Source organism: Homarus americanus, unplaced genomic scaffold, assembly GCF_018991925.1.
Source record: "Homarus americanus isolate GMGI-L3 unplaced genomic scaffold, GMGI_Hamer_2.0 scaffold39675, whole genome shotgun sequence".
NCBI lineage: Eukaryota > Metazoa > Arthropoda > Malacostraca > Decapoda > Nephropidae > Homarus > Homarus americanus.
In genome coordinates this window covers 13,040,056-13,067,907 of record NW_024736071.1, presented here as the reverse complement: position 1 = coordinate 13,067,907, position 27,852 = coordinate 13,040,056, and the positions used below count along the sequence as shown (strand labels likewise).

Genomic DNA, 27,852 nt, shown 5'->3' with positions numbered 1-27,852 from the left:
GTGATGACCTACCATTGGCCCTCTGGTGGTGACCTCACCTGTGGCGCTCTGGTGGTCACCTACCTGTGGCCTCTGTGGTGTGGCCTCTAGTGATGACCTACCATACCTGTGGCGCTCTAGTGGTCACCTACCATACCTGTGGCCCTCTAGTGGTGACCTACCATACCTGTGGCCCTCTAGTGGTGACCTACCATACCTGTGGCCCTCTAGTGGTGACTTACCATACCTGTGGCGCCTCTAGTGGTGACCTACCATATCTGTGGACCTCTTGTGTTTACCTACCATACCTGTGGCCCTCTAGTGGTTACCTACCATACCTGTGGCCCTTACAGTGGCTAACTAAACAATGAGATCATGATAGTAATTACAACTGTTGCTACTACCTAACGGCACCTTGTCTCACTGTGGTCTCTTGTTGGACACCTATCAGGATTCTGGCCTCTTTTCAATAACTTACCTTAATGGTAGCAATTTGTGGGAGATCCACCATAGTTGTAGTCTCCTGGGTGAGGCTCCATGATGATGACTAACTAATGTAACAGTCTGCTGGTGATGACCTACCAAGGTCATGGCCTCCTGGTGATGACCTACCATGATTGTTATATCCTGGAGGTGATCTACCATGGTTTTGGCCTTCTGGTGGGGACTTACCATAGTTTTGCTCAGGTTGAGGCCCCTGTTGGCAACCTACCATTGTTATAGTCTCCCCTGTGGTGACCGACCATGGTTGTGGCCTCTGTGAAGACCTACCATAGGTGTCGTTACAGTTGCTGATCTCTCTTATCTGAGGCCACTTAGTGGTCACCTACCATTGTTGGGGTTACCAGTTGAATGCCTACCATAATTGAAGTCCTCAGGCGAGGACCTATCATGATTGTGGTCTCCAGCTGAAGACCTACCATGGTTGTGGCCTCCAAGATGGTTGCAGCTCATCTTGGTGGTGACCTATCATGGTTTCACGGTTGTGGCCCCTGGTGGTAACCTACCGTGGTTGTTGGCCCTGATGGTGACCTACCGTGACGGTGGTCCCCCCGGTGGCAGGGGTCCCAGGAGAGAACAACGGTGATCTTGCCGTACTGGTCCATGATCTTCCACACCGGCGCTTCATCGTGCAGGCCCAGGGAGTAGATGGTCTCACATACGATCTTGGGAATGGCAGTGATGGCTGCGAGTGGGAGAGCTCAGCGTTACCGAATTCAAGGAGCAAGGCGCAATGCAAACGGGGCCAAATTGTTCACCAAATATAATAAACTTCAACGACGCTATCTGTAGAGGAACTGCTGGCAGTAATCACTAGGCCTACGGCAGAATATGGTCTTGCTGATCTTGGTCCATGGCTGAACCAAGTGAATGGTGTTGAGAAAGGGAAGAAAAGGCTTATTTCACGTTCTTCTATCTCTATCAAATGAGGAAAGATAAGGTGGCGTTTGTTTGATAAGGGGTTGGCATACTATTGACATCATATGATATCATAATGTGGTCTTCTGTCATGTTAATGTAAAAGGCAATGTACGGTGATATTTTGTCTGTCAAAGAGTCGCAGATCGAGTCTCAATGATAGAACTAGTAAGATACAATATTGTAGCAGTGGGGCGCGCAGTATGCCTGCTCGTCATCAAGGTCGCAGATAAGATATTTACACATTTGAAAATTCGGTAGGACTTGCTATCAAAGTCAAAACTAAACTGCAGCACTGCCAAGAAAGAAACTTGATAGTAGAACTCAAGCTATAAAGAAACGAAACTAATGATAGGAATACTGATAAAATAGAACACCAGGACATTGAACTTCTGATCTGAGAACAAAAGAAACTAGTAATGCAATGACAAGAGAGTTCGATCCAGGCGGTCATGCAAAAACTGCTGTTGTGTAGCGAGTCTATTTTCAATCTTGCGTCCCCTCTCATTAATAGCTTTTATATATTTCAAAACTTTTTAGCAAGTTACTGTAAAAAATATTTAAATTTTTGTGCAGCTCTCCCCTTCGCAAAAACTCACTTCATCCCGAGATTGTACTCATCTTAGGACTATCTTATTTGGTATTTCGTCAGATTACTGTCAACGGCTTATAAAGGAGGTCGCAGTGCTATATGGATGGATAACCAAAGGAATTAAAACAACGTATTACAGTCAGCTCTTGCAAAGAGCATCATAAACAAATGCATGGATTAAATTAATAGTACAAAAACAAATATCAAAGGCAATAACCAAGCAAAAGAGGCTTTTAGAAATGAAAGATTTGTTTTATCTAAATATCAGACGCATCCTACTATCCAACTAGCACTGTATGATCGTATGTCTCAAGAACCAAGCTGGCCGAATTCTGATGTTGCTTTTAATTTCATCAACAACTACTTGAAAGATTTACTACTGATGATCACTTTATCAGTTAAATGTATAAAAATTAATAATTATATCAGGCGTTTTAGAGAGATAATTTTATTATTGATAAACCTTTTTTTTCATGATTAAAATGTTAAGGAAATGGAATACAGTTATGATATTCGTGCTTTGAATATATATATATATATATATATATATATATATATATATATATATATATATATATATATATATATATATATATATATATATATATATATATATATATATATATATATATATATATATATAATTTGAAAATGTGAAAAAAATTTTATCATTGAAGAATCTCATTTGTCTCTTTTTTCACCATGACCTACAAGGATTTAGCTCAGAACTTGGCCAGAGGTCTTAAAGAAAGCCTTTGTCATACATCCAACTTCAAAGTTTTTATCAAATATTTTCCTCATGTTGCGGACACAGGAGACCAGTAACTGCATGGGTTGGGAAGGGGGACACATTGTGCAGTATATTGTTTCAGAAATACTGCTTTATACTCCAAACAAGAATTAAATGCACATTTTTACAGAAGTCTCAAAAAAACAACAATTTGCAGAATCATTTGTAGACACCAAACACAAAATCTACAATAATTCAATAAAGTTGGGACATTGAGTGGGCAATGGGCCGCTAGTGAGTGTAGTGGTGTAGTGGGATATTTAACATCAGGAAGAATCAGTCTCGTTGAATCTTCTGACTGATGATGACCGTCAATTCAGGAACTTTTAATGAGATTATTATACAGTACAGGTCTCGCAACATGGGACACACTGACAAAAACAATGAAAAGCAGGACAATACAACCCTACTGTGGAGTCGGTCACGTCGAGTGAGGCGGTGAGAGAGAAGTTTGTCCTGACCAGGGGAGGTTGGTGGGCGTTAGTCAGCATGCACAACGAACAGGTACCAGCTGTACGCCTGCCCCCCACTACCTCGGGTGCTCCTACTAGTGCGGCACACGAGGAAGACAACAGCTCATACCTGCACAGTTTTTTAAAAGTCTGGAGAACTTATGTAAGCAGGTCAATAAATTACACAGTGAACTCTATTTCATTCAAAATAATGCCGTGCAAAGCTAGCATGCTCTTTCAAATGTTTATATGTGTAAAAATGTATTTACTACAGTCTGTATATAAATGAAGATGCAGTTGTGTGTGTGTGTATAGATCACCAAAAGTAGGTCTGGGATCAGTTCCTTATATATATATATATATATATATATATATATATATATATATATATATATATATATATATATATATATATATATATATATATATATATAAATGCAACATCTCTAAATAGCATCAATCAAATCTTTAGGTTTACAATGCAAATAAAAATAATCCATTCTTATCTAACTATATCTAATCTGCCCTAGGTGAGGTAAGCTTAACATTAATTGCGTTTGTTTAGCTTCGTTTAAATATGCAAGGTCAGGTTTTGACCCCTAACTTGCACTCTAGTGGTAACGATGGTGCCTACCAAGTGTAAGATTGATCCGTCCATATCCGAAACTAACACACACACACACACACACAAACACGAGCACTCAAACGCACGCGCACGCACATACACACTTTCCTATTGGAAAATGAATCCACTTAAAGCTTACCTAAATCAATAATTTTATATCCATTGGTAAGTAAGTCAAACTTCCTAATGTATTTGCTTCAGAAAAAAAAGGTAACTATTCACTTGATGCTGTCTAGCCTAAACTACACATATACCGTTTTACCGGAGTTAGATTAAACTGGTATTTTCATCTGGTTAAATTTAGGTATACAGTGCTAGAGTTGTCTAATTGCTGTTTAAACGCTGTTACCTCAAGCTCATCTCACCATACTGCTGGTTGTTGCCGAGTAAGATCAGGTTCTACATAGATTCACAGTTTTTCTTGATTTCTCCTATTCAGCAACATTGCATATCTAATTTGGCGTGAATGTAGTGTCAAGGTGAAATATGCATGAGTGAGTGAGTGAATGGGTGAGTGAATGAGTGAGTGCTGGTCTCTTGTGTAAAAAAAATATATCATAAGCAACTTGAGGTGGTTTGTAGAGGAAAATGTTGAGTCCACCAGTAGCGTGGAGTTGGCTGAGGGGTTTAATCTGAGGTGTTTTCCGCACAAACGAAAATTATATGCTGGAATGGGCAGACTTAAGGACACATTTTGTTAAAGAGAGATTAAAAAAAAATCTGCAAAGGTTATATTTTATAAAGATTTATGGATATTATTTGAGATTGTGAATCTTTGGATACAGTATAATGAGTTTTATGTATTGCGAAATAACCCTCAATACTGCTGGACACATTCTATTACATTTGTCACTGGAATCTTACACCTCTATATCAAAAACCTCTTCTTCCATTAACATCTTCCCGACATCAGTACCATCAAGTGAGTATTGTCAGTAATACCTTCCGCTCATGATAAAAAGTACACATTGAGTATTAACCACTTTATCCATTCACATTTTTGATGCCTCACGGACTAATTGGATGTGTTGTAGACGTCAACTTGAGTGATATGATGCAGACCTTGCAGTAATACCAATCACAGTTTACCATCACACGTATAATGATTTTTTTTAATTCACATTAACTTAATTCTCCCTCTTTTATAAATACCTTCATCAAGTTCAACCATATAAGAGAAAAAACCATGGGCTCATTTTGTACCATAACTTCATACATTGAGTGATCACCATTCTACGACATATATTTCATTACGACTCCGTATTTAAATCCTCCTTCTGTTAAGTATAAACCTTCCCTAATGTTGAATCACCAGAGCCTTTGTGATTATTACCTGGGGCTGATGCAGTGCTTGAGGGAACAACAACAACATTGGGGGTTTACTTTTTACATTAACATTTGGCAAATTTTAAGACATGACACTTACCAACCTGAGCGCTGTGTTACATGACGTGACCAGGTTCTCCCCAGTCTAGCATTTAAAATTAGTGTGGATCAAATGTCTCTATAGTGAGTAACAAAATTGAACCTCTTAAGTCAATGCCGAACCTCTGAATCAATATAAAAAAGTCTTTGAAACTTTTTTGTCTGTAATTTACAGACATATTAACAAACTCATATTACCAGACATTGTATGGTCAGTCTCTACATTTATCACGTGTCCACCATGCACTAAATATAAAGTTATATATGAATTAAAGCCACCTTTTTTTTACGATACACCCTTGAGTTGTATGTTATATTATAAAATATTAATAAAATGCACCGTTGTTGATTATTAAAGCAGCTCCTTGAAATTAAATAAATTGACAGTCCCATCTCCTGCTCTTGCATCCTAAAGTGCAGTCACTTCTGTGGTGTTTCTCAAATGAATCTAAGTTAAGTATTACAGTTCACATTTCTTAAAATACAAAATAATTGAAGCTCACGTGTTGTTACACTTTAAGAGCTCGTGTACATCGGATGTTGTAGTTCTGAAATATTTTATAAATAATCTCCCATTCTTAAAGTCATTTCTTAGTTATCAGTTAGTTACAGCTCCCATCGTCTAGATGAGAGGGTTAATCCTTGCATCTCTAACATTAAAGGAATCTTACAGCCGCACCCCTAACATAAAGGGGTGCACATCCTTAACACAAGCAAAATAATCATTATAGCTCTGACATATGGGGGGGGGATTCAGTTTTCAACTGCAAACACAAGCGTGGGCCATCCTTGCACCTTTAACACAAGGGGAGTTCACACTTGCCTCCCCAATAAAAGTGGAGGGTTCATTCTTGCTCTAACACAAAGACCAAACTTTATGTTTTTCTTTGACATTTAAGAAAAAAATTACCCCTGGAGTAAATAGGGGAAAGTTTATCCTAGAATCCTTAACACACAAGGCGGGGTTTATTGTGGCGTCCCTTGTACCACTGATCACAACTTGTATCTCATGACATAACGGACAATCACTCTTGGACTCTGAACACAATATGGTTCTCGTATCTCTAAGCATATACTATGCACTAATATTTAAACGAATCAGTAGCCTATGGTTCAGCTCACGCCTCACCTTACAAGGGACATAATGAATATCTTAGATGCTCGGGGGTGAGTTGACTGTGTTCAGTGACTACAGTCCTAGACACAGAGATGGGATGGGGAGAGATAATGAGGAGTGTAAAATCTTATTTAACAATCTACATATAACTAATTAATGCTCGAAAGAAAACGGAAATCTACTATTAATCCATTTAATTTTTCGTGTAAAATATAAGTTGTTTATATAAAGAAGTTAAATTTGAGTATTTAGTTTATTTTAAAAATATTGAGGAGGAAAAATTTCCTTGTAAGTGTTGTTTAAATGGTGAAGTTGACACCAGTACAGTAATACTATAAACGGTGATCACAAGAACTGTAAGTTTAATGTGAGAAAGTACTTAATTGATTCAAATATAATTTCAATTTATAATTATTGTATTTAACAAAAGGAAAGTTTTCCTTAATCCAATCCCAGACAAATTGCATTTATCGGTGCTACAACTTGGGTATTAATGGAGGATTATGATAAAATAGTCATCTTTAAGTGTCTATGTTTCCAAGCAAGAAACACTACTCCATTACAGTACATGTGTATAGCTAAGATTCTACCGAGTTCATGAATGTAGGATGCAGTTTTAAATTCAGAGGCATCCAAAATCTTTGAGTAATGCAAAAAGACTAAAATATAATGTTTAATTCTGACTAGCAAAAGTTAACTAACAAGATGTTGGTGGCTATGGCAGGATGGTTAACACTTACCCAAGGAACACTGGTTAAGAAAATGTTGGACGAGACCATCTAAGTGTGAACATTTCCATTGGGAATTCGATTTTCTTAATAGTCGACCATCAAACGCAAAATCTGGTGCTGTACATCATTGATAATTCTTCATTAATACAGTAATCGTAATATGGATTACTGAAATATAACAAATCTGTCCATACAAAACTTTACATACCTTGAGATGACCAACGAGAGTAAACAGTCTTTATGATGGCGGTGCAGTGAGCGACCAGAGTAGAGTCATGTATACACGCCTCAACCTCTTAATTCTGTCTATCTATAATAACATTTTCCACACCAATTCACTCTCCATTCGCCAGTCTTATAGTACACTATCAGACTTTCCTCCCCTCCCCATTATCATTATACCTAGACTGTAATTGGTTCACCCATTTCCGTCTGACAACTACTGAATATCACAACAGTTTCAGTGAGTCACTCCCCATATATCACACCACCCAAATGTATCACTCCCCATATATCACACCACTCTAAATATACCATGCTCAAACCACACTATTCTAACTGTATCATACTCACATCATCAAACCAACCTCATTACTATTATACTTACCTAAGAACAGTGCATTCGCCTCGTTACATCATACCTGCCCCACATAATCACACCTGCCTCATGTTGTTATACCTAAACCATTCTAACACACTTGCATCCTTATGTGTCAAGTACATAATTATCAGATAGAGATGCCTTGGACACACCCCCCCAGTGGCGACGTAACGTCAACATTCAACATTAATTCTTACCTGGGAAAGATGCCAAAATGGGATTCTAGGATGTTGTACTGTGGCTCCTTGTCTTATCTAATTCAGTGATTTACAAGTCACCCTCCCTGCATTCACATAGGGGTGGTACATGCAGTCTTCCTCAATTGCATCAGCTACCCACCATCCCCACAACTTGGAGTGTTGAAGGCAAATAGAGCACATGCTTGGCACACTGATTATAAATGAATGCTGTAAGCTGGTTTAACTATCAGTTATGAAGGACTACTATTTGAAGGCACCAGGTGGCAAATATCTCCGTGTACTTTGTTCACTTGAGCCGTATAATTTTCGTCTCTGTTCTTAGACGTCTGTTACGCCAAGGGAATTCTTCTTATGACTTGGGATGGATGTTTTGTATGTCAATGGAAAATAAATTTATTATTAATTGATATATATATATATATATATATATATATATATATATATATATATATATATATATATATATATATATATATATATACTCAAGGAAGAAAGAAAACACAGAAGTTCCCAAGCGCTTTCGTGTAATTCACATCTTCAGGGGTGAGTACAGACTGTACTCACCCTGAAGCACAGATCACACGCACCTACAGTGATTTACTTGCATATATATATATATATATATATATATATATATATATATATATATATATATATATATATATATATATATATATATATATATATATGATCACCACAAAATAATATCTGCATCCTAGATAGGAATATAAAGGTGTCACAACACGATACGATTTCTTCCCTTGCCACAGTTAATTTTATTAAGTCTATTGATAAATTTTAATAATTGAAGCAGACACCATCTGCCTGCGCTAATAAATTAATGGCAGTGAAAGCATGGATGGTTTGCTCTATTTGTTTGCATATTTGTGAAACAGAGTAGTGAGACAAGAGAAAACGGAGATGTAATCTATGCGTGACGTTTATGGCTTGACTACTGTATGTCTGCAACCTAGATCACCAACGAGGTTGGTGTCGACTTAGTGACAGAAGCCTTATGTCACAGGGAGATGAGATACCTGTCCAATGTTGCAAGTCTTTCCTGGGACGGGCAAGACCAACAAATATGCTATATTGTCCAATTATCTTAGCGGTGGCCACGTGACACCACAGCGGAGTACTGCAGCAATAGGTACTGACGATGCTCAACTTGCAGCCTCTTAAAATTAATTACATACTGTATACACAATTAATGTTTTTATAAGACTATCACAATATCCCTAAGTTCATATTATTGCTCTGAAATGTGCAAAATCATCAGGTATCTAAGTTTGAGACTAATATATGACGACCAATGTTGATTATAACGCAGATGAGGTTGAAGGGGGAGGGCATGACACTTAAAGCATCCTGCCCCACGACCAAGCACAACCGGAGCCGGATTCACTAACGGTTCGTGACAAGCACTGCAGCTGCTGGCCAGAGTAATAACCTCAAAGTGTATTATTGATTGGTCCAACATACTGAGGAAGGCGGAGGACAAATTAGGTGAAACACATTAAGCTGTGTGCTCTAGGGATTTACTTGGTGTTCCGACAACCTCATGTAAGCTACTTACGCAACCATTTAATATTTTCAAACTACAATCAAAGATTGTCAGTATTTATTTACATAGCATAAATACCTGGAGTTAACTGCTACGAGCAGAAATCAAGACAGCAATCTGAACCACCAGATGGCCAGTCAAGTGACTGCAACATGAAACTAAGCCAACAGAGAGAAAAGCTTTAGTAACTACCTTGTCTGAGCACCTCAACTCCCGCAGGGTACCAGTGTTCACCCTGCCTGAGTAAGAGGAAGACTGTATTCTCTGGCAGGGTGCAAAAGTACTCCGGGTCCTCCACTTGCGTTCCGTCAGCCTCCAACACTACTTTTATCCGTACCTCCCCCAGCTCCAGCTTCTCTCGACCTGTTGAGGGTGAAGTGAGTATAGTGGCTGAAGGGAGGTGGGTGGGGGGGCTCTTGTGGGTGGAAGAACACAGTATATGCACAGCAAAATGTTCATAGTACTTCTACATGTCCAAAAAAGTGTTATCATAAACACCTGTAAATATTTTTTAAACTACCCTGTTTTAAAAAGACCTTAATAACATACTAAGGAGAATTCCAATATATTATGGATTACATACCACAAACAACTGAATATTTGATACTTGATCTAAATGACAATTTCAACAAATCTTTTTTTTTTATGAAACTTTGAAAACTGTCTGTCATTCTGAATTCAAGTCTGTTATGCCGAGAGTTTGAGCCAAGCCCGTAAAACCACCAGATAATCTTGAAATGTAAAAACCCTAGTTACTAAAATTGCCAAGGTCTTATGTCATGGGCCATCAGACATGTGATTCCCAAATACCTCTCAGTCAGTAGCTGTTCTGTGAACACTGTCCGATCTGGCTGTTGCCTTGTATCTATTTAGCAGTTTTATATTAGGTGAACAAAATTTACAAAATTTGTGAAATGTACGTGAAATTTACCGCTCACTCTCTGTGTTCAGTCTATATGAATTTGCTTGTGTTTGAGCTAAAGTATATATGTAATCTCTCTCTCTCTCTCTCTCTCTCTCTCTCTCTCTCTCTCTCTCTTTCCTGAGTGGATGAGTCGGGACCAGGGGTTAGCAGAATGTTTCTAATAGTCACCAACTGTCCAACCTAACCTAACTTAACCAAGCTATAACCCACTGCAGTGCTCACAGACTGGCAGATATGGATCACTACGAGTATCCAGTTACCCTGAGTCATACTGATATAGCCGAGGTCCTTGGGAGAGACAGAAAGACCTGAATGAGGTGTTCATATGGTCTCGGGACTGGTAAATGCTCTTTAACATTACAAAATGCAAGATCCTACGCGAAGGATACAACAACCCTAAGCATAACTACTCTATTAATAGCACTTTCCTGGATACTGTCGATAAGGATAAAGAACTTGGCGTTGTGATAGATCATCCGGTGAAGGTGGCACAGCAACCACGAGGAAAACAAATCGAGATTTAGGAATTATAAAGCGTACCGTTGAATAAGGAGACAGGAAAATGCTCATGCAACTGTACAACGCTCAAGTACGTCCCAGTGTGGATTACTGTATACAGGCATGGAAACCCTACAGTACTGTACCTCTAGAAAGATCCAACATCCTTTGAAAAGATGCAACTGAGTGACTAAGATGATTCCTGAGCTATGTCATCTTGACTATCCAAGTAGACTGAGGGCAGATCTTATTGAAACATTTAAAATCTTGAAAGGGATGGAAAACATGAACCCGGGTCATTTCTTTGTGATGTTACGCAACGCCAACACGACGGGACATAACTTCAAGCTCGACAAGTTATCATGCAGAACGAATATAAGGAAATACTTTTCCACACACACAGGCTGGTAGACCTATGGAACGGTCTACCAGCCCAAGCTGTTGATTCAAGAACAGTACCGGGCTTCAAAATAGCCCATGACAAAATGATCAAGAACAATGGAGGGATCCTACACAGGCCACTGGCCTCCTTCCGTCGGCATGGTCAACTCTAGTGAGTAAATAATAATAATAAAAAAATTCCTTCAAACTAGAATATTCCTACATTACGCCAAAAGACTCACTAACTTCATTATAAGATGCCAACAGAATGTGGCACCGTAGAGCATGATTTTGATCCAAGAAACGTGGAAGAAACTCTCCGCCGTCTACTTGGGAACCGTGCTGAAAGATGCTGCGGTGACTGTAGGCCCGCAGTGGCTCCCACACTGGGGGGCGAGGCCACGTGAAAAACATACATTTTGATATTTATTTTCTTTTTAATATATTTTTCAGTAAAACTATGTAACGATTTTTTCTTGGTATACTTTAATTTTCCTCCATATGCACGAAATACATGGATAAAATAACTACAGTACGAGTTAGTGAGGGTTTGGTAAAAATCAAAAGGGGGGAAAGGGTCAGGTTAAAAAGTTTGGGAACCACTGTAAATGTAGGTAATCCAAGAGTCCAGTTATACATGCTGTGTCAATGTTTCCCAGCGTAGAAACGCCCTATGATTAATGTTAACTTGACCCGGAAATGTTAAAGGTGTCCTGATCTCAACCTTCCTTCTTAACTTGACATTGAAGAGGTCACAGCTAACACCTTCTGGATCTTGATATGAGAAAGGTCATGTAAGGTTACTATGGATATTTTGGGTCACGGAGATGGAGGAAGATCATGGTACAGTGGCACTGGTTCCTGTGGTCACGGAGATGGAGGAAGATCATGGTACAGTGGCACTGGTTCCTGTGGTCACGGAGATGAAGGAAGATCATGGTACAGTGGCACTGGTTCCTGTGGTCACGGAGATGGAGGAAGATCATGGTACAGTGGCACTGGTTCCTGTGGTCACGGAGATGGAGGAAGATCATGGTACAGTGGCACTGGTTCCTGTGGTCACGGAGATGGAGGAAGATCATGGTACAGTGGCACTGGTTCCTGTGGTCACGGAGATGAAGGAAGATCATGGTACAGTGGCACTGGTTCCTGTGGTACATGTAGTGTGAGGTTAACACAAGATAGCAATCAGTAATGGATGCGGTGTGGGTCGGTCATTCAGTCTGTCGGCCCCAGGTCATCGTGGGTGTGTCTGGGGGGAGCGTCTCCACCTGTTGTGTTGTATGAGAGGAAAGCGTGAGACTAACCCTGTACACTCTGGGACTAAAGTCATGGACAGCAGCACGGAAGCTACACTAGTCACCTCTGGCAATCATTTTTTAACCTCAACAACGGTACTTAACCACATATGGTTTTAAAGTTCTATAGAGCTTAATGCATTATTTTGCGTCCATAGAACCTAACGACTTCTTTTACGTCTATATAACCTAACGACTTTTTTTTTACTTTTATATAATCTAACAACTTCTTTTACGTCTATGTAACCGAACAACTTCATTTACGTCTATAGAACTTAACGACTTCTTTTACTTCTATAGAACCTAACGAGTTCTGATCTGTTAATCATAAACTTTAAGTGACCTCCAGCACTACATATCTTAATTACAGTGACATTAATTCTCCTCAGTTCTTACGAGTAGATTCCATTAACCTTGGGTCTCGCATCACCCAATTAGAAAGACTTGATCCTCCAGGTATATTTTATCGTTTATGGGAATATGAGACGCCTCGCTCTTCATGCCTCCTCCTCTATCTATACGTAGGAGCTGTGGGAGGCAACACGATCACGATATCACAAGGAAAAGAATGATTCATTTGAGTTTTGTTTTTTATTCACAAGGTCACCACGTGACAGGTTATCAATACTGTGACAGGATGAAGGAGGAAAGTTAAGCTACGTTAGGTTAGGTTAGGCTAGGTTAGGTTAGAACCTAACCCGATTGAAACATTCTTTTCGTTGACTAAAAATATTAATTAATTTCGTAAAATACCTGATTACACGGTTTGACTATATATATATATATATATATATATATATATATATATATATATATATATATATATATATATATATATATATATATATATATATATATATATATTCTGATTTGGACTTTAACTTCAGGTCACACCTTCAACCCATAAACCATCTTGCTTGGACAATTCAACGCAAAAGTTGGCAGAAACATCAACAGTTTGCTGGTCAAACATCTAGGGCAAAATCAGAGTCAGCAGCCTGAGTGCACAAGGGCCACTGCACTCCTGAGCAAGCAGGTATATGGACCACAGGGTCGTCACCACCAACACAGTCATCAAACAGACTGATAAATACAAAACAAAGTAGATTCACTCAAGATCCAAACAGTGGTAACGTGACCTGGTGTTCGCATCACCAGAGTCGGAGACCATAAGATGATCAGAGTTATACTCAACACCCATACTTCCTTAACACAAAGACCATCATAGACGAAAAATATTCTAAGTAATACTAAACCATGTTGCTTATTGAGGGAAGCTTTAGGATAACCTCATTAACTGCTTCCCCTCACCAGGCAGCTCAGTGGGATAATAGTATAAGTCGAAAAACATTAATTCATAAAAAACACTAGATTCTCGGGCACAAAAACTGTCCATCGAAACCGGTTTAATGAAAAGAACAAAGAAATCGTTGCTATTCAGAGAAAGAGGAACAATGTTTTCCTGGCTCGCTAAAAGGCCCACAATCTATTTTTAAAAAGGCGACGGCTTCAAACTTTCAAAGTATACCACAAAAAATAGCTTTACTTTATGAAAAACAAGTGGTGGTTAAGGAAGGAAGAGGAGACTCAACATTATGCTGAGACAAACACAAATTAATGTACGGATTCCTTTAAGAGCGTCTTTGATCCCTTGAAGTCAGGCACGGTACCACACCTCCTCGCCTGATGGTAAGACTTCATTAAAGACGAGGTCTCAATCTGTGCAGAGATGGGTCGAAACCTCACCAGACCTTCCTGAACCGACCAACAATTTTTTATACCACCCACTACAAAAGTCCACCCAAGGCATACTTGATTTACCACAACATTTACATTAAATGCAAAAGGCTGTAAACCCGGAGAACTCGGGAACAAATGGGGGTAGAGGCAGAGATCTACAAAGAAGAAGGGCGAAAGTCGATTGAAACTTTCCATGATCTCGTTTTCACCATCAAATAAATTGAGTGTCAACGAAAGATCATTAATGTGTAATAAAAAAGAAGTTGGCGATAGTAGGGATTCTTCAGGAACTCCAGAAATGATCAGCTGATAGTGAGAGAAAAGACTATCCAGAACTATGCATAAAGCGACTTAATGAAATGCAACATTCACTAGCTATATGCCAGTCCCATACATCCCACAAAAGATGACAGATATTGCCAAGAGTCCAGGGATGTGTGCTCTAACTGCACCTGGCCAGACAGTAAGTATGATAGTCACTTTCGAGATCAAAATTCTCGGACAGCAAATAATGGAGTGCCCTGTAGTAGTCCAAATACTGTACCTAATAGGTTTAAAGCATTGAACTGTAACTTAAGAAATTCTTAGTTTTAATAAAGAAATTTTAGTACTTTTTGTGGGTGGTTTGAGTGCTTTGGCACGGTGCTGGGTCGTCTTTTTTGTGGGGGAATAGCCCACTCGCGCACAGGTCAGTGAAAAAGTAAAAGTAAAAGAAAAAAAATAGAGGAGAAAAAGACTATGCTAACCTACTGTACACCACGAAGATGCAGGAAAACCAGCTTTTTGAAGTGAGACAGATTGTATGAGTATGGAAACACAGAAGAAGGCAGAGCATTCCACAGTTTGGCTGTGTGAGGAAAAAAGAATGTACTATAAAGGGTTATTCTAGTGTGACCAACAGCCACAGAGAAACTGTGGGCACCGCGGGCATGACGAGTGTTACGAGCCCACAACCTTGCCGGCGGTACACAGGATGCCAATTCCACCGAACATCGCCCGTTAAAGTACCTGTGAAAGGAGATAGTGAAGCAACATTGCGGCGAAGAAAAAGGTAAGAAAGATTATCAACTTTAAAAACTAAAGAAGGAGAGTTAATAAGATGAAGGGCTTTGATTCCACCCTATCTAACAGTTGGACAGAAGAAGAGCCACCCCAGATATGAAAGCAGTACTCCAAGTCAAGACGAATGAATCCCTTAGAACAGTGGTTCTCAACCTTGTTTGCCCCATGCACCCCTTTCACCATATGTCAGAATGTCATTCCCCCTCCTTACCAAGATTGTCTGCCTCAAAAAGTGCATTCCAAATAATATGCATATAATACTGAAAATCCTTTATTTTTCCATATTAGTATCAGTTTCCCCCCTGAAAACCTGAGGGGGGAAATTCCCCCCCTGGTTGAGAACCCCTGCCTTAGAAACTTGAAGCAACTGTTCAGGAGTGAAGTAACCAAAGCATCTGTACAGCATTCGGGAGGCAGCTTTAGCAATGTTGTGGATGTGTGGCTTCCATGACATATTAGAGAACATGGTGAGGCCTAGTATATCTATTATAGAATTTGGTAACACTCTAATGTGTATTTACCAACACCATGTTACATGTAGTAATCCAGTTGAAACTAAATGTTATTTAATAATTCTTTGAGATAAATGTACAGTATACTGTATAACAGGTGCCACTACTAGGGCTCAAGCTTTCACTTGGGTTCGACATGTCTGTGTTGTTATTCTTTGCCTTGTATCTATAATCTTCTGGCTGAAAAAAATGTAATTGTATTGTTATCAATGAATGTTTTTGTGTATAACTTCAGTGTGCTACATCTCACGGTGTTTAATATTGAACAACAGTACCCTTACAGCACAACAGAATAATAATAAAGTTTATGTAAGCATGAGGTCAGTTAGTAAAGCAGCGGCGTAAAGTAATGAGATGAATTGATAATAGTTTTGAGAAGACCAACTCTTTAAGCCCAGTTACTCGGAATCGCTTATTATGTGCACTGTTGCCTCGCTTACTGAAATGTGCTGCGTATACACCATCCAGTTGACTGTGCGTTTATAAATCATTGCTTTGGGTTTGTGTTTCGGGATATTTTTTACCTTCGTACATAAGGTGGTCCAAGAACATTAATCCTGCATTACAGTTGTCAGTCATAAAAATAATGCCTATTAATTATTCGAAACATTAACCTCAACATTAAAATCTTGGTCCCAGTGTATTATAATTTGGGGTGAACTTAATTTACATACGAGGCTGTTTAATATGTGTTTTGGGACGGAACAAACCAAGAAGCAGATGGTGGTGGGAGAAGAGAGGGTGAGGATAACTGATACAAAATATAGAAACAAAATAGTAATCATGAGCGTGGAAGTAGAAATATGTAGGAAGTGGCAAGGATCCTCACACAGAGTCACACAGGGCAATGCCTTAGGCCCTCTCCTGTTTCTAAAGATATTGGGATAAATCAGCAGGAAAGTGACAGAGCAGGAAGTGAGGAAGTAAGTATGTGAATGCAGACGACCCGACAGTTACAAGGAACATTACTGGGAATGGTGTGATGAGGGGAAAAAATAAATTTGAAAGAGATTATTGAGGAAGGATGAAAATGAGATAGCAAGGAGGTGCAGAGGAAGATACAAATAGGAGACGCGAGATACTGGACAGTTGGCAGTTGGTCACAGAGAACAACTGGCTCTGGTAAAATAGAAGGAAAGGAGGCAGTTTGACACGAGAGAAGAAATAATGGTAGCGAATTACCTTATTTTAGAGGAAAACTTGCTCGTATAGGAAGCTGAGGTGGGTAGAACATTTACAAGGAATAGAGGAGGAAAGGCTGGCGAGGAGAACAGGAAGAAAGGTAGACGAAAGAACAAGGCGGATAGACACAGTAAGAGAGACCTGGAAAGTGCAGAGGAAGATAACAGAGGATGGATGATAACAGCAGAGGAGTGGCCCTGATGGACTGGGAGCGTAGAGACCACACACACCAAGAAGAGAAACGAAAGAGGATAATATATATATATATATATATATATATATATATATATATATATATATATATATATATATATATATATATATATATGTACACACACACACACACACACACACAGGCCTACATACATATATAAATACATAAGATAATTAGTTAGAAGTAGTCTGATAAAAAAAAACCTGTAGTTCGTGAAATGGTTAGAGTTACATGCTGTTTTTGCTAAGATTGTTTCTTCGTGTTTCTTAAGAATTACAACCGCACGCCTTCTCTGTTTCAGGATCGATCGTCTTGAAACCTGTGGTGATGGTGCCTTGGTCCGATATACCCAGACAGATTCTTCTTTAATAATTTGCGAGAAATTTAGGTCTACAGGTTGATTTTTGTATAAATAAACTGTGGCTTTGTAGTTCTTTGAGGCCGCAGCCATAATATTACACACTACCAAAAGGGGTTCAAGCCACTATTTCCTAGATCTGTATAATTAGGTTATCTATGTTCTTCAGCTCCGTAAATTTCACAAAAAAACTTATGGTGTACATCTCTTTGCCTCCACTATACTTTAGACCTCGGAGGTAAGACAGGCATTTGATTTCCGTCCATATTACTGAACGCGTCACCTGTTATATATTGTACACCGTTTATTGTTTCGTTGTTGTCATGATGGGAGTTGTTCCATAGTTGGTCAGCTACCAGTTAGACTTCAGTACGAGCCATCAACCCGCCATGCTTCGCCTCTCGACATTCTTATACTGTTTACATAAGAAGTTACATCCTCTCACGAACATTTTCTAACTATTGTTATTATTCCAGAACATTCACGAGTATGTTACATACTTTGTCTATCACTTTTTTCAGTTCACATGAAATGATAAGCTACAGACTATAGCTGTCCACACTGGGTCGTCCACAATTAGGATTTAATGTTTACGAAATTTTCTTAAAGGAAAGTAACCAACTTCCTCCACCCACCACCGACCTTTAAGATCCAGTTTAATGGCCAATACGAACTGCATTCTACTGGCAACGTTTATATTCCGATCTTATAGAAAGTTTCACAGCTAAATATAACCATTCTCCCAGGACTACCTTACTCTAGTGACTACCTTACTCTAGTGACCACCTTATCATTCCCTAACCAACTCCCAACAATGGTCAACTTATTACATCAACCACCTGACGTCACTGACCACCATACTTCAGTAGCCACGTCTTTTTAGTGACCACCTTGTTGTAACAACCACTTCACTGCAGTTATTACCTTACCTCAGCTACACCCTTATTACAGCGGCAGTCTCACTCCAGTGGCTGGGTTACTATAGTAACCATCGTCCTCCAACCTTAGTCTAACCTCAACTGATATTTTACCAGGAATCGTTCAACGGTAGACGTTTTAATTTTTACTATGCCTGTCTGTCTCTCTATTTACAATTAAGAACCGATCGTTAAACCTGCTCGGGCTCAGCACCAGCGAAAATCTGGCAGACATTGGACTAAATCGGACAAAGATGGATATTTTATTTGTCTCATGGCACTTTAGTCTCCATAATTATAAACCAATCCTTATGATATTCTCACGGCTGATCACGCCAGTTGACCAAAGATTAACGTCATTAAGAACCTAGACTACTGCAAGAATTGTATCTCTCTGTGTGTGGAATTGGTTTGTTGTTACTCTAGCATCCATAATGAGAAAAAAAAGTCGATCCTTACAAAACTTTCACAGCTGATCAGACTATATGCTACGTAGACAATCGGGGACACACACACTCACAATATATATATATATATATATATATATATATATATATATATATATATATATATATATATATATATATATATATATATATATATATATTGATTAAAATCTGACAAAGGTCGAGGTCAAATTCAGTGAGTCAAGAATGCTTCAAGTATCACTGTACAGTATGAGCGACAACTTGTTTACATTACATCTCGTCCGTAAATCGCCTTATTGTTATTTTTTTTAATTTCTTTTACATTTTCTTTGGTCATTCACATAAATTACCAGTTACGACGATGAAGGAACACCATGATTGTGCTATAAATTTTTCTTACTACTATACTACCAAATTTTCACCTCTTAAGCTCCCGTTCAATAATTTAAGTCAAAGGCCAAACAGGTAATACATTTCCATAGTTTTCTCATATTTCAATTAATAATATTAAATCTGACCAAGTCAACACCTTGCCATAAACCCATTTCACCAAAGAGCACGATATAAAACTAATATATACTTGGTCAATATAAAAGGTTAAAGACTGCAGCAAAATTAACTTTACATTTCCCTCCAATAATTTTTTTCATATTGTGGTCAGTCTGCTTCACTATATTTAGGTGCTTCAAGTACTAAGTTTTTATACAGGACTGAGGTTAAAAAAAAAAAAAACACACACACACACACACACACACACACACACACACACACACACACACACACACACACAGTTTTAGATACTTGTGTTGTTGTGTTATGTTGCTGATGTATTAACGGCCACATATCATGAACGGGGATGGAGAGGCCACGTTGTTCTTGGCCACTTATGTTCTGACATTATAACAGCTTGAATTAATGACCTGGACACTAAAAGAAATATTATACATTAAGAAGCTCAAATGTGTTATAATTAATCATTGACAAAAATATAGAAGAAAAAGAAAATACAGTACTGTGTTATTGGTCTTGATATCATGCATTTTGATATCTATCTATCTATCTATCTATCTATTTATTTATATCTATCTCCACTCACCTTTTTCTATAAGTTCGTTGAAGCTTGCAACGACCAGCCCTTTGCGAACCTGCCGCCCGCTGTCCCATACCTTATATGGGCGCTTCCCCTTTCCCTGTCGAGGACAACATCGTGTTAGTCTCTGCAGCACACCAGGAAAAGATTAGTAAAAGGGCAAGACAACACCACCAGGTCAGGCAAAGTTAAGAAATGAGAGACGTTCAAACAAATCATCATGACAACAACAAAGAGTTAAGACAGCTCAGGGTACCAGCAGCAGCTCAGGGGAAAACACTGGACGAAGTTTGACGTTAGGGAAAGATGCGGACAACAAGAGATAGTCAGTTTGCTATACGACTACACCACGGCAACGTTGAAGTACCCGACAAGGAGCACAGGCATGTGAAACTGATACGAAGACCACTACTTTAGGTCCAAGACATTGAATTACAAGGAGACAAGGCCTTCAAAACCACACTGATTTCGAATTCCAAGTGGTGAAAGGTGCACGGGTAGGGGGTAGGAATATGGTAGGGTGTGTTTGTTTGCAGCTGCAAAAGGAACTCTTATGTTATGCTCTGCTTAGCCTACAGAATAGTAAACTTCTCTTATGCACAGTCAACGAATAAAGTTCGCCGATAAGCTACACACATACAGCGCCATCTTGGTGTGGCATTTGTGCACCAGCCGTCATATTTACATCCTTTGGACCTACTTGGGGAAATTAATTATTGTGAGGTAAGACTGCTCTCTCTCTCTCTCTCTCTCTTCAGTTGCCTCTGAAGATGTCTTGAATAAAGACGAAAGCTAAGGTGCTCCGTTGTTTCCCTTTTCCCGTATGATTTTATCAAGATATACATATATATATATATATATATATATATATATATATATATATATATATATATATATATATATATATATATATATATATATATATATATATTAATGAGTTCGGTAACAGTCTTACTGCTGAGAAGTATCTTAATCAAGAACAGGTAATCTGAGGTCGATATCAACATGATTTATTCAATACGTTTGGGAGTAAATTAGCTCCATCTTCATTTACTAACCGCTAATGTGTTGTTTCTCCTTTTAGTAAATGAAGATGGAGCTAATTTACTCCCAAACGTATTGAATAAATCATGTTGACCTCTCTCTCATATCACTCTACTCTCTCTCTCTCTATAAATTATTATTATTAATATATATATATATATATATATATATATATATATATATATATATATATATATATATATATATATATATATATATATATATATATATATATATATATATATAGTTTTCTCTTGTATAAAATTAATATTAGTTTCACTCTATCGTATTCTATAAAATTCACAAAGTTCTCTAATCTCACCTGATTACCAACTATATATTATATTCTTATCGTATATGGACCATTATCTAATAGTATTCCTCTCCTTTATCATTAAACTACTACCTATTTCACATACCTTCCTTCCTCTCATTTTCTCTACATCAGCTGTCCTGCGCACCACCTTCCCTCCCTGGTACCCCCTCCCGCTTCACCACAATTTCCCTCACCTCCCTCCCTATTCTTCAAAACACATGTACAGTAAATATAGCTCTGACAATATTATAGATATTCTATGCCTATAATATCCAAATTAGCGATGTTTTTTACTCCTCTCCACAAATAATAATAGGCAGAGTGACGAGCCAATGAATCCCACCACGTCATAGCTTAAGAGAGGCCGAAATATTGGGATGTGAGAGGGCGGCAAAACATCCCACTGTTCAATATAAATTATCGGTTTGTCCTCCGTACTAGGTAGAGGAGGAAGGAACGCCAGCTACATTATGTGTAGAAATTATAACGGGAGACTATTGCCGACTGCTAGAGGTCTGCCAGCAAACTTTATTCGTTGGCTGTACAATAATATTCCTTGGTATAAGAGATGGTAGTGAGGCAGGACAAAAGGGATGGGGGCACAAGTACAAGAGGTGGGTGGTAGTAGAAAATGGCAAGGTAAGAGTAGTGGTAGTAGTCTTAGTAAGTGGGAGAACACGAGAGGTATTAATAGTAGTAGTAGTAGTACAAGAGGCATGGTAGTAATAGTCGTGTAATAAGTGGCAGAACAAGACGGGTAGTGGTAGTATTGGAAGAAAAAAAGAGCGAAAAGGCAGGAAATAAACAAAAAAAGAGAACCAGGTCAAGGATGGGACACAAGGGGGGGGGGGCACCACGTCGTCTTTCATGGGACAATGCCCTAGAAGTATTAACATCGAGGACAATATTTTAGCATCAGGAAAACAACAAAACCATAGCTACAGATGTTGTTCTTCCGACCAAGACACGAGACAGCATGAAAGATATCAGATGGAAAGTTCACCACGCAGAGAGAGAGAGAGAGAGAGAGAGAGAGAGAGACTGGACACTAATTCACCCTCCCCCTAAAAAAAAAATCATACCAGCAATATAAAAACAAAACAAAAACTACAATACATAAAACAAAAATACTGTATAAACTTTTTAATAAGGAAGGTCAAAACAAAAAATATAAACCTGTGAAAGACTACTGAAGAAACAATGGGCAGGTCCCTGGTGGAGAGGGGGGGGGGTAGGGGGTTACGGTCAGGGATCACACAATTAACACCTTTGAGGCTGAGAGGCTATATACATTATCACACGAAGACCTGAACGTCGGCGGAAGTGACCAGAACCCTCTTGACTTTTACAACATAATCACAAGGTCTGAAAACAACGAGACGATCACTTAACAACAATCATTATACGAAGTCGTCCGGTTTGCGAGAAAAAAAAGTCTACGAATCGCAGTTTGAGAGTGAGTTTTTGCCTGTGTTTAGTCAGAGTTGTCGGGTGAACGAATTATTTTGTCGGATGAACGAATTAATTTGTCGGGTGAACGAATTATTTTATCGGTGTGAACGAATTATTTTATAGGGTGAATGAAATATTTTTGTCGGGTGAACGAATTATCTTTGTCGGGTGAACGAATTATTTCTGTCGAGTAAACGAATTATCTCTGTCGGGTGAACCAATTAGTTTTGTAAAGTTTTTTTTTTGTCATGTGAACGAATTGTGTTTGTCGGGTGAACGAATTGTCTTTGTAGGGTGAACGAATTAGTTTTGTCGGGTGAACGAACAAATTAGTTTTGTCGGGTGAACGAATTAGTTCTGTCGAGTGAACGAATTAGTTTTGTCGGGTGAACGAATTAGTTTTGTCGGGTGAACGAATTAGTTTTGTCGGGTGAACGAATTAGTTTTGTCGGGTGAACGAATACTTAGTTTTGTCGGGTGAACGAAATAGTTTTGTCGGGTGAACGAATTAGTTTTGTCGGGTGAACGAATTAGTTTTGTCGGGTGAACGAACAAATTAGTTTTATCGAGTGAACGAATTAGTTTTGTCGGGTGAACGAATACTTAGTTTTGTCGGGTGAACGAAATAGTTTTGTCGGGCGAACAAATATAAGGTTTGTCGGTGTGAACGAATTAGTTTTGTCAGGTGAACTGTGTGATGTTTCGGATTCACAGGTTCATTAGTCTGAGGCTGGTTCATGGCTGGCCCACACGACCCCTACAGTCATAACACGTACACAACCACGCTTCAGTACCTATGCGAATGGAAACTACGCCCCTTCGTCCCTTATCATGCGTAGACTATACTTCCATCTCCAGTACGCGAGTAAACTAAGCCCAGGTCTTAATATAAGTACAAACCACGCTCCCTTCCCGAATGCACAAGTCAACCACGAACTCGCCTCCATTGCAAGTGCAAACCACGTTCTTGCCTCTTAAATCACGTGCAAATGACACTCTCCTTGTCTCTAACTCAAGTGTAAACCACGCAGCGTCCCCCAAAAAGTATAAACCACGCACGCAGCCACCAAAAGTGTAAACCACGCCCTAATCCCCTAAAGTGTAAGCCACGCCCACATTCCCATAACGTATAAACAACGCCAGCATCCCCCGAAAGTGTAAACCGTGCTTTAACCCCCAGAGTAATTGTAAACTACGCCCCCGTTCCTAACAACGTCCCGTTTTTCTTAGAAGGTAAAACTAAGTACCCTTACTTTATGGAATTCTAAGAAACATATTTCTTTTCATTCTCTAATATATATAAAACACTCCCCTCCGCAACCAGGTGTTAAAACCACTTACGACAAAAATCTAAACCACGCCCCCGTCAACTATTAAAAACCAAACCACACCCCAGTCAACTATTAAAAACCGAACCCACGCCCTCGTCAGTTATTATACACCAAAACCACGTCCGTTTCATTTTTCAAAAACTAAAACCACGCCCCTCTCGACTATTAAAAACCAAACCCACGCCCTCGTCAGTTATTAAAAACCAAAACCACGCCCGCCCCCCTCTCAATTATTAAAAATCAAAACCACACCCCACGTCAATCACAAAAAAACAAATATCATGTACCCCTCTAATAGAAGTTAAATCCTTGCACTGTCTATTAACCCAAGTCTATGCTACCGTTAATTTTATCTGAAGCCAAAACTACATCACCCGTTATTAATAAAAGACAAAATCAAACTCAATTCTACCAGTAGAAGCCAAAACCAAAGCTCCGATTCACTAATATAAGCCAAAACCACTTATCAACTCAAAAGTAGAAACCGAAACACTAATCAACTCAAAAGTAGAAGCCAAAACTACTTATCAACTAAAAAATAGAAGCCCAAGCCATTTCTTAATTTCCTAGAAGTCAAACCACACCCAATTCACTTTTTGAAGCCAAACACATATCTGCATTCACTAATAGAAGCCAAAATCAAACCATAATTCTGAAATAGAAGTCAAAACTAGGTCCAAAATCAATGTTAGAAGCCAAAAACAAGCCCCAATTCACTAGTAGAAGCCAAAACCACCTATCAACTCAAAAGTAGTAGCCAAAATCACTGCTTATTTCTCTAGTAGAAGTTAAAACCACGCCCAATTCACTTTCTGAAGCCATAAACACGTTTTCGTTCACTAATAGATGCCAAAACAAGCCCCAATTTACAAGAAGAAGCCAAAACAAAGTCCAAATTCACTATTAGATGTCAAAACCACGACTCAATGCACTAGAAGTCAAAACCAAAGCCCTGATTCACTAAGAATCCAAAACCACTTATCAACTCTAAAGTAGAAGCCAAAACCACTAATCAACTCAAAAGTTGAAATCAAAACCACTTCTTAATTACCTAATAGAAGCCAAAACTACGTCAAAATTAACTTAGAGAGACCAAAGCGCGGAGAGAAGTACGTCCTCGATTTCTAATAAAATTCAAAACCATGATGATCCCTTCCATTATTTAAAGTCAAAACCACACCCGTCCACCACAACCATTAGTCAAAACCCCGCCCGTCCACCACCAGAAGTCAAAACCACGCCCGTTCACCACCAGAAGTCAAAACCAAGCCCGTTCACCATCAGAAGTCAAAACCACGCCCGTCCACCACCAGAAGTCAAAACCATGCTCGTCCACCACCAGAAGTCAAAACCATAAACACCGTCTACCAACAAAGTCAAAATCATGTCTCACTCCGTCAACTGAAGACAAAACCACTCCCCATCCATCAATGAAAGTTAAAACTAAGATCCCGTCTGTTAATGGAAGCCAAAAAGATACAGAAGTCAATTAAAACCCACACAGCAGCGTCGATTAAAAGGAGACAAGGCCATAGCAAGTACACCATTATAAGACAAAACCACACCCCATTAATAGGTCAAAACCACACCCCGTTAAGAAGTCAAAACCACACCCCATTAATAGGTCCAAACCACACCCCATTAATAAGTCAAAAACACACCCCATTAATAAGTCAAACCACACCCCATTAATAAGTCAAAACCCCACCCCATTAATAGGTCAAAACCACACCCCAAGTCAAACATCCCGTGTAAGTCAAAACCACACCCCATTAATAAGTCAAACCACACCCCATTAATAAGTCAAAACCCCATCCCATTAATAGTCAAAACCACACCCCATTAATAAGTTTCAAAACCAATAATTCCATTAATAAGTCAAACCATAATTTCATTAATAAGTTAAAACCACATCCCATTAATAGGTCAAACCACATCCCATTAATAAGTCAGGTCAAACCACACCCCAATAAAGTCAAAACCACAACCCCAATAAAGGTCAAACCACACCATTAATAGGTCAAAACCACACCCCATTATTAAGTCAAAACCACACCCCATTATTAAGTCAAAACCACACCCCATTAAGAAGTCAAAACCCCATCCCATTAATAAATCAAAACCACACCCCATTATTAAGTCAAAACCACACCCCATCAAGAAGTCAAAACCACATCTCATTAATAAGTCAAATCCACACCCCCATAATAAGTCAAAACCACACCCCATTAAGAAGTCAAAACCACATCCCATTAAGAAGTCAAAACCACATCGCATTAATAAGTCAAAACCACACCCCGTTAAGAAGTCAAAACCACATCCCATTAATAAGTCAAAATCACACCCCATTAAGAAGTCAAAACCACACCCCATTAAGAAGTCAAAACCACATCGCATTAATAAGTCAAAACCACACCCCATTAAGAAGTCAAAACCACATCCCATTAAGAAGTCAAAATCACATTGCATTAATAAGTCAAAACCACACCCCATTAAGAAGTCAAAACCACATCCCATCAATAAGTCAAAACCACACCCCATTAAGAAGTCAAAACCACATCCCATTAAGAAGTCAAAACCACATCTCATTAATACTTCAAAACCACACCCCCTTAATAACTGAAAACCACACCCCATTAATAGGTCAAAACCACATCCCATTAATAAGTCAAAACCACACCCCGTTAATAAGTCAATACCACATCCCATTAATAGGTCAAAACCACATCCCATTAATAGGTCAAAACCACACCCAATTAATAGGCTAAAACCACACTCATTAATAAGTCAAAACCACACTCCATTGGTCAAAACCACACATCCCCATTAAGAAGTCAAAACCACACCCCATTAAGAAGTCAAAAACCACATCCCTTATTATTAAGTCAAAAAATCCATTATCCCATTAAGAAGTCAAAACCACATCCCATTAATAAGTCAAACCACACCCATTAAGAAGTCAAACCACATCGTAAATAAAAGTCAAAACCACACCCCGTTAAGAAGTCAAAACCACATCCCATTAAGAAGTCAAAACCACATCGCATTAATAAGTCAAAACCACACCCCATTAAGAAGTCAAAACCACATCCCACTAATAAGTCAAAACCACACCCCATTAAGAAGTCAAAACCACACCCCATTAAGAAGTCAAAACCACATCTCATTAATAAGTCAAAACCACACCCCCTTAATAAGTCAAAACCACATCCCATTAAGAAGTCAAAACTACACCCTGTTAATAAGTCAATACCACATCCCATTAATAGGTCAAAGCCACATCCCATTAATAGGTCAAAACCACACCCCCAGAAGTCAAAACCACACCCCATTAAGAAGTCAAAACCACATCTCATTAATAAGTCAAAACCACACCCCCTTAATAAGTCAAAACCACATCCCATTAAGAAGTCAAAACTACACCCTGTTAATAAGTCAATACCACATCCCATTAATAGGTCAAAGCCACATCCCTCATTAATAAGTAAAACCCACACTCAATTAATAGGTCAAAACCACACCCATTAATAAGTCAAAACCACACCCCCTTATTAAGTCAAAACCACACCCCATTAAGAAGTCAAAACCACATCGCATTAATAAGTCAAA

At 38.8% G+C, this 27,852-nt stretch overlaps 1 protein-coding gene across 6 annotated transcripts in view; it reads right to left on the bottom strand.

Annotated features, from left to right (window-relative positions):
- LOC121871795 overlaps window positions 1–27,852 on the bottom strand; it is a 127,320-nt gene that overhangs the window by 54,743 nt on the left and 44,725 nt on the right. For 5 of the 6 annotated variants that reach the window (XM_042374285.1, XM_042374284.1, XM_042374282.1 and 2 more), the window contains exons 2-4: window positions 20,107–20,200; window positions 9,688–9,858; window positions 1,016–1,165 (exon numbers count right to left, since the gene is read on the bottom strand). In XM_042374285.1, the coding sequence (XP_042230219.1) occupies window positions 1,016–1,165; window positions 9,688–9,858; window positions 20,107–20,200 (415 nt within the window). The remainder of the gene's footprint in view (window positions 1–1,015; window positions 1,166–9,687; window positions 9,859–20,106; window positions 20,201–27,852) is intronic. The other variant, XM_042374286.1, reaches the window with a different exon arrangement.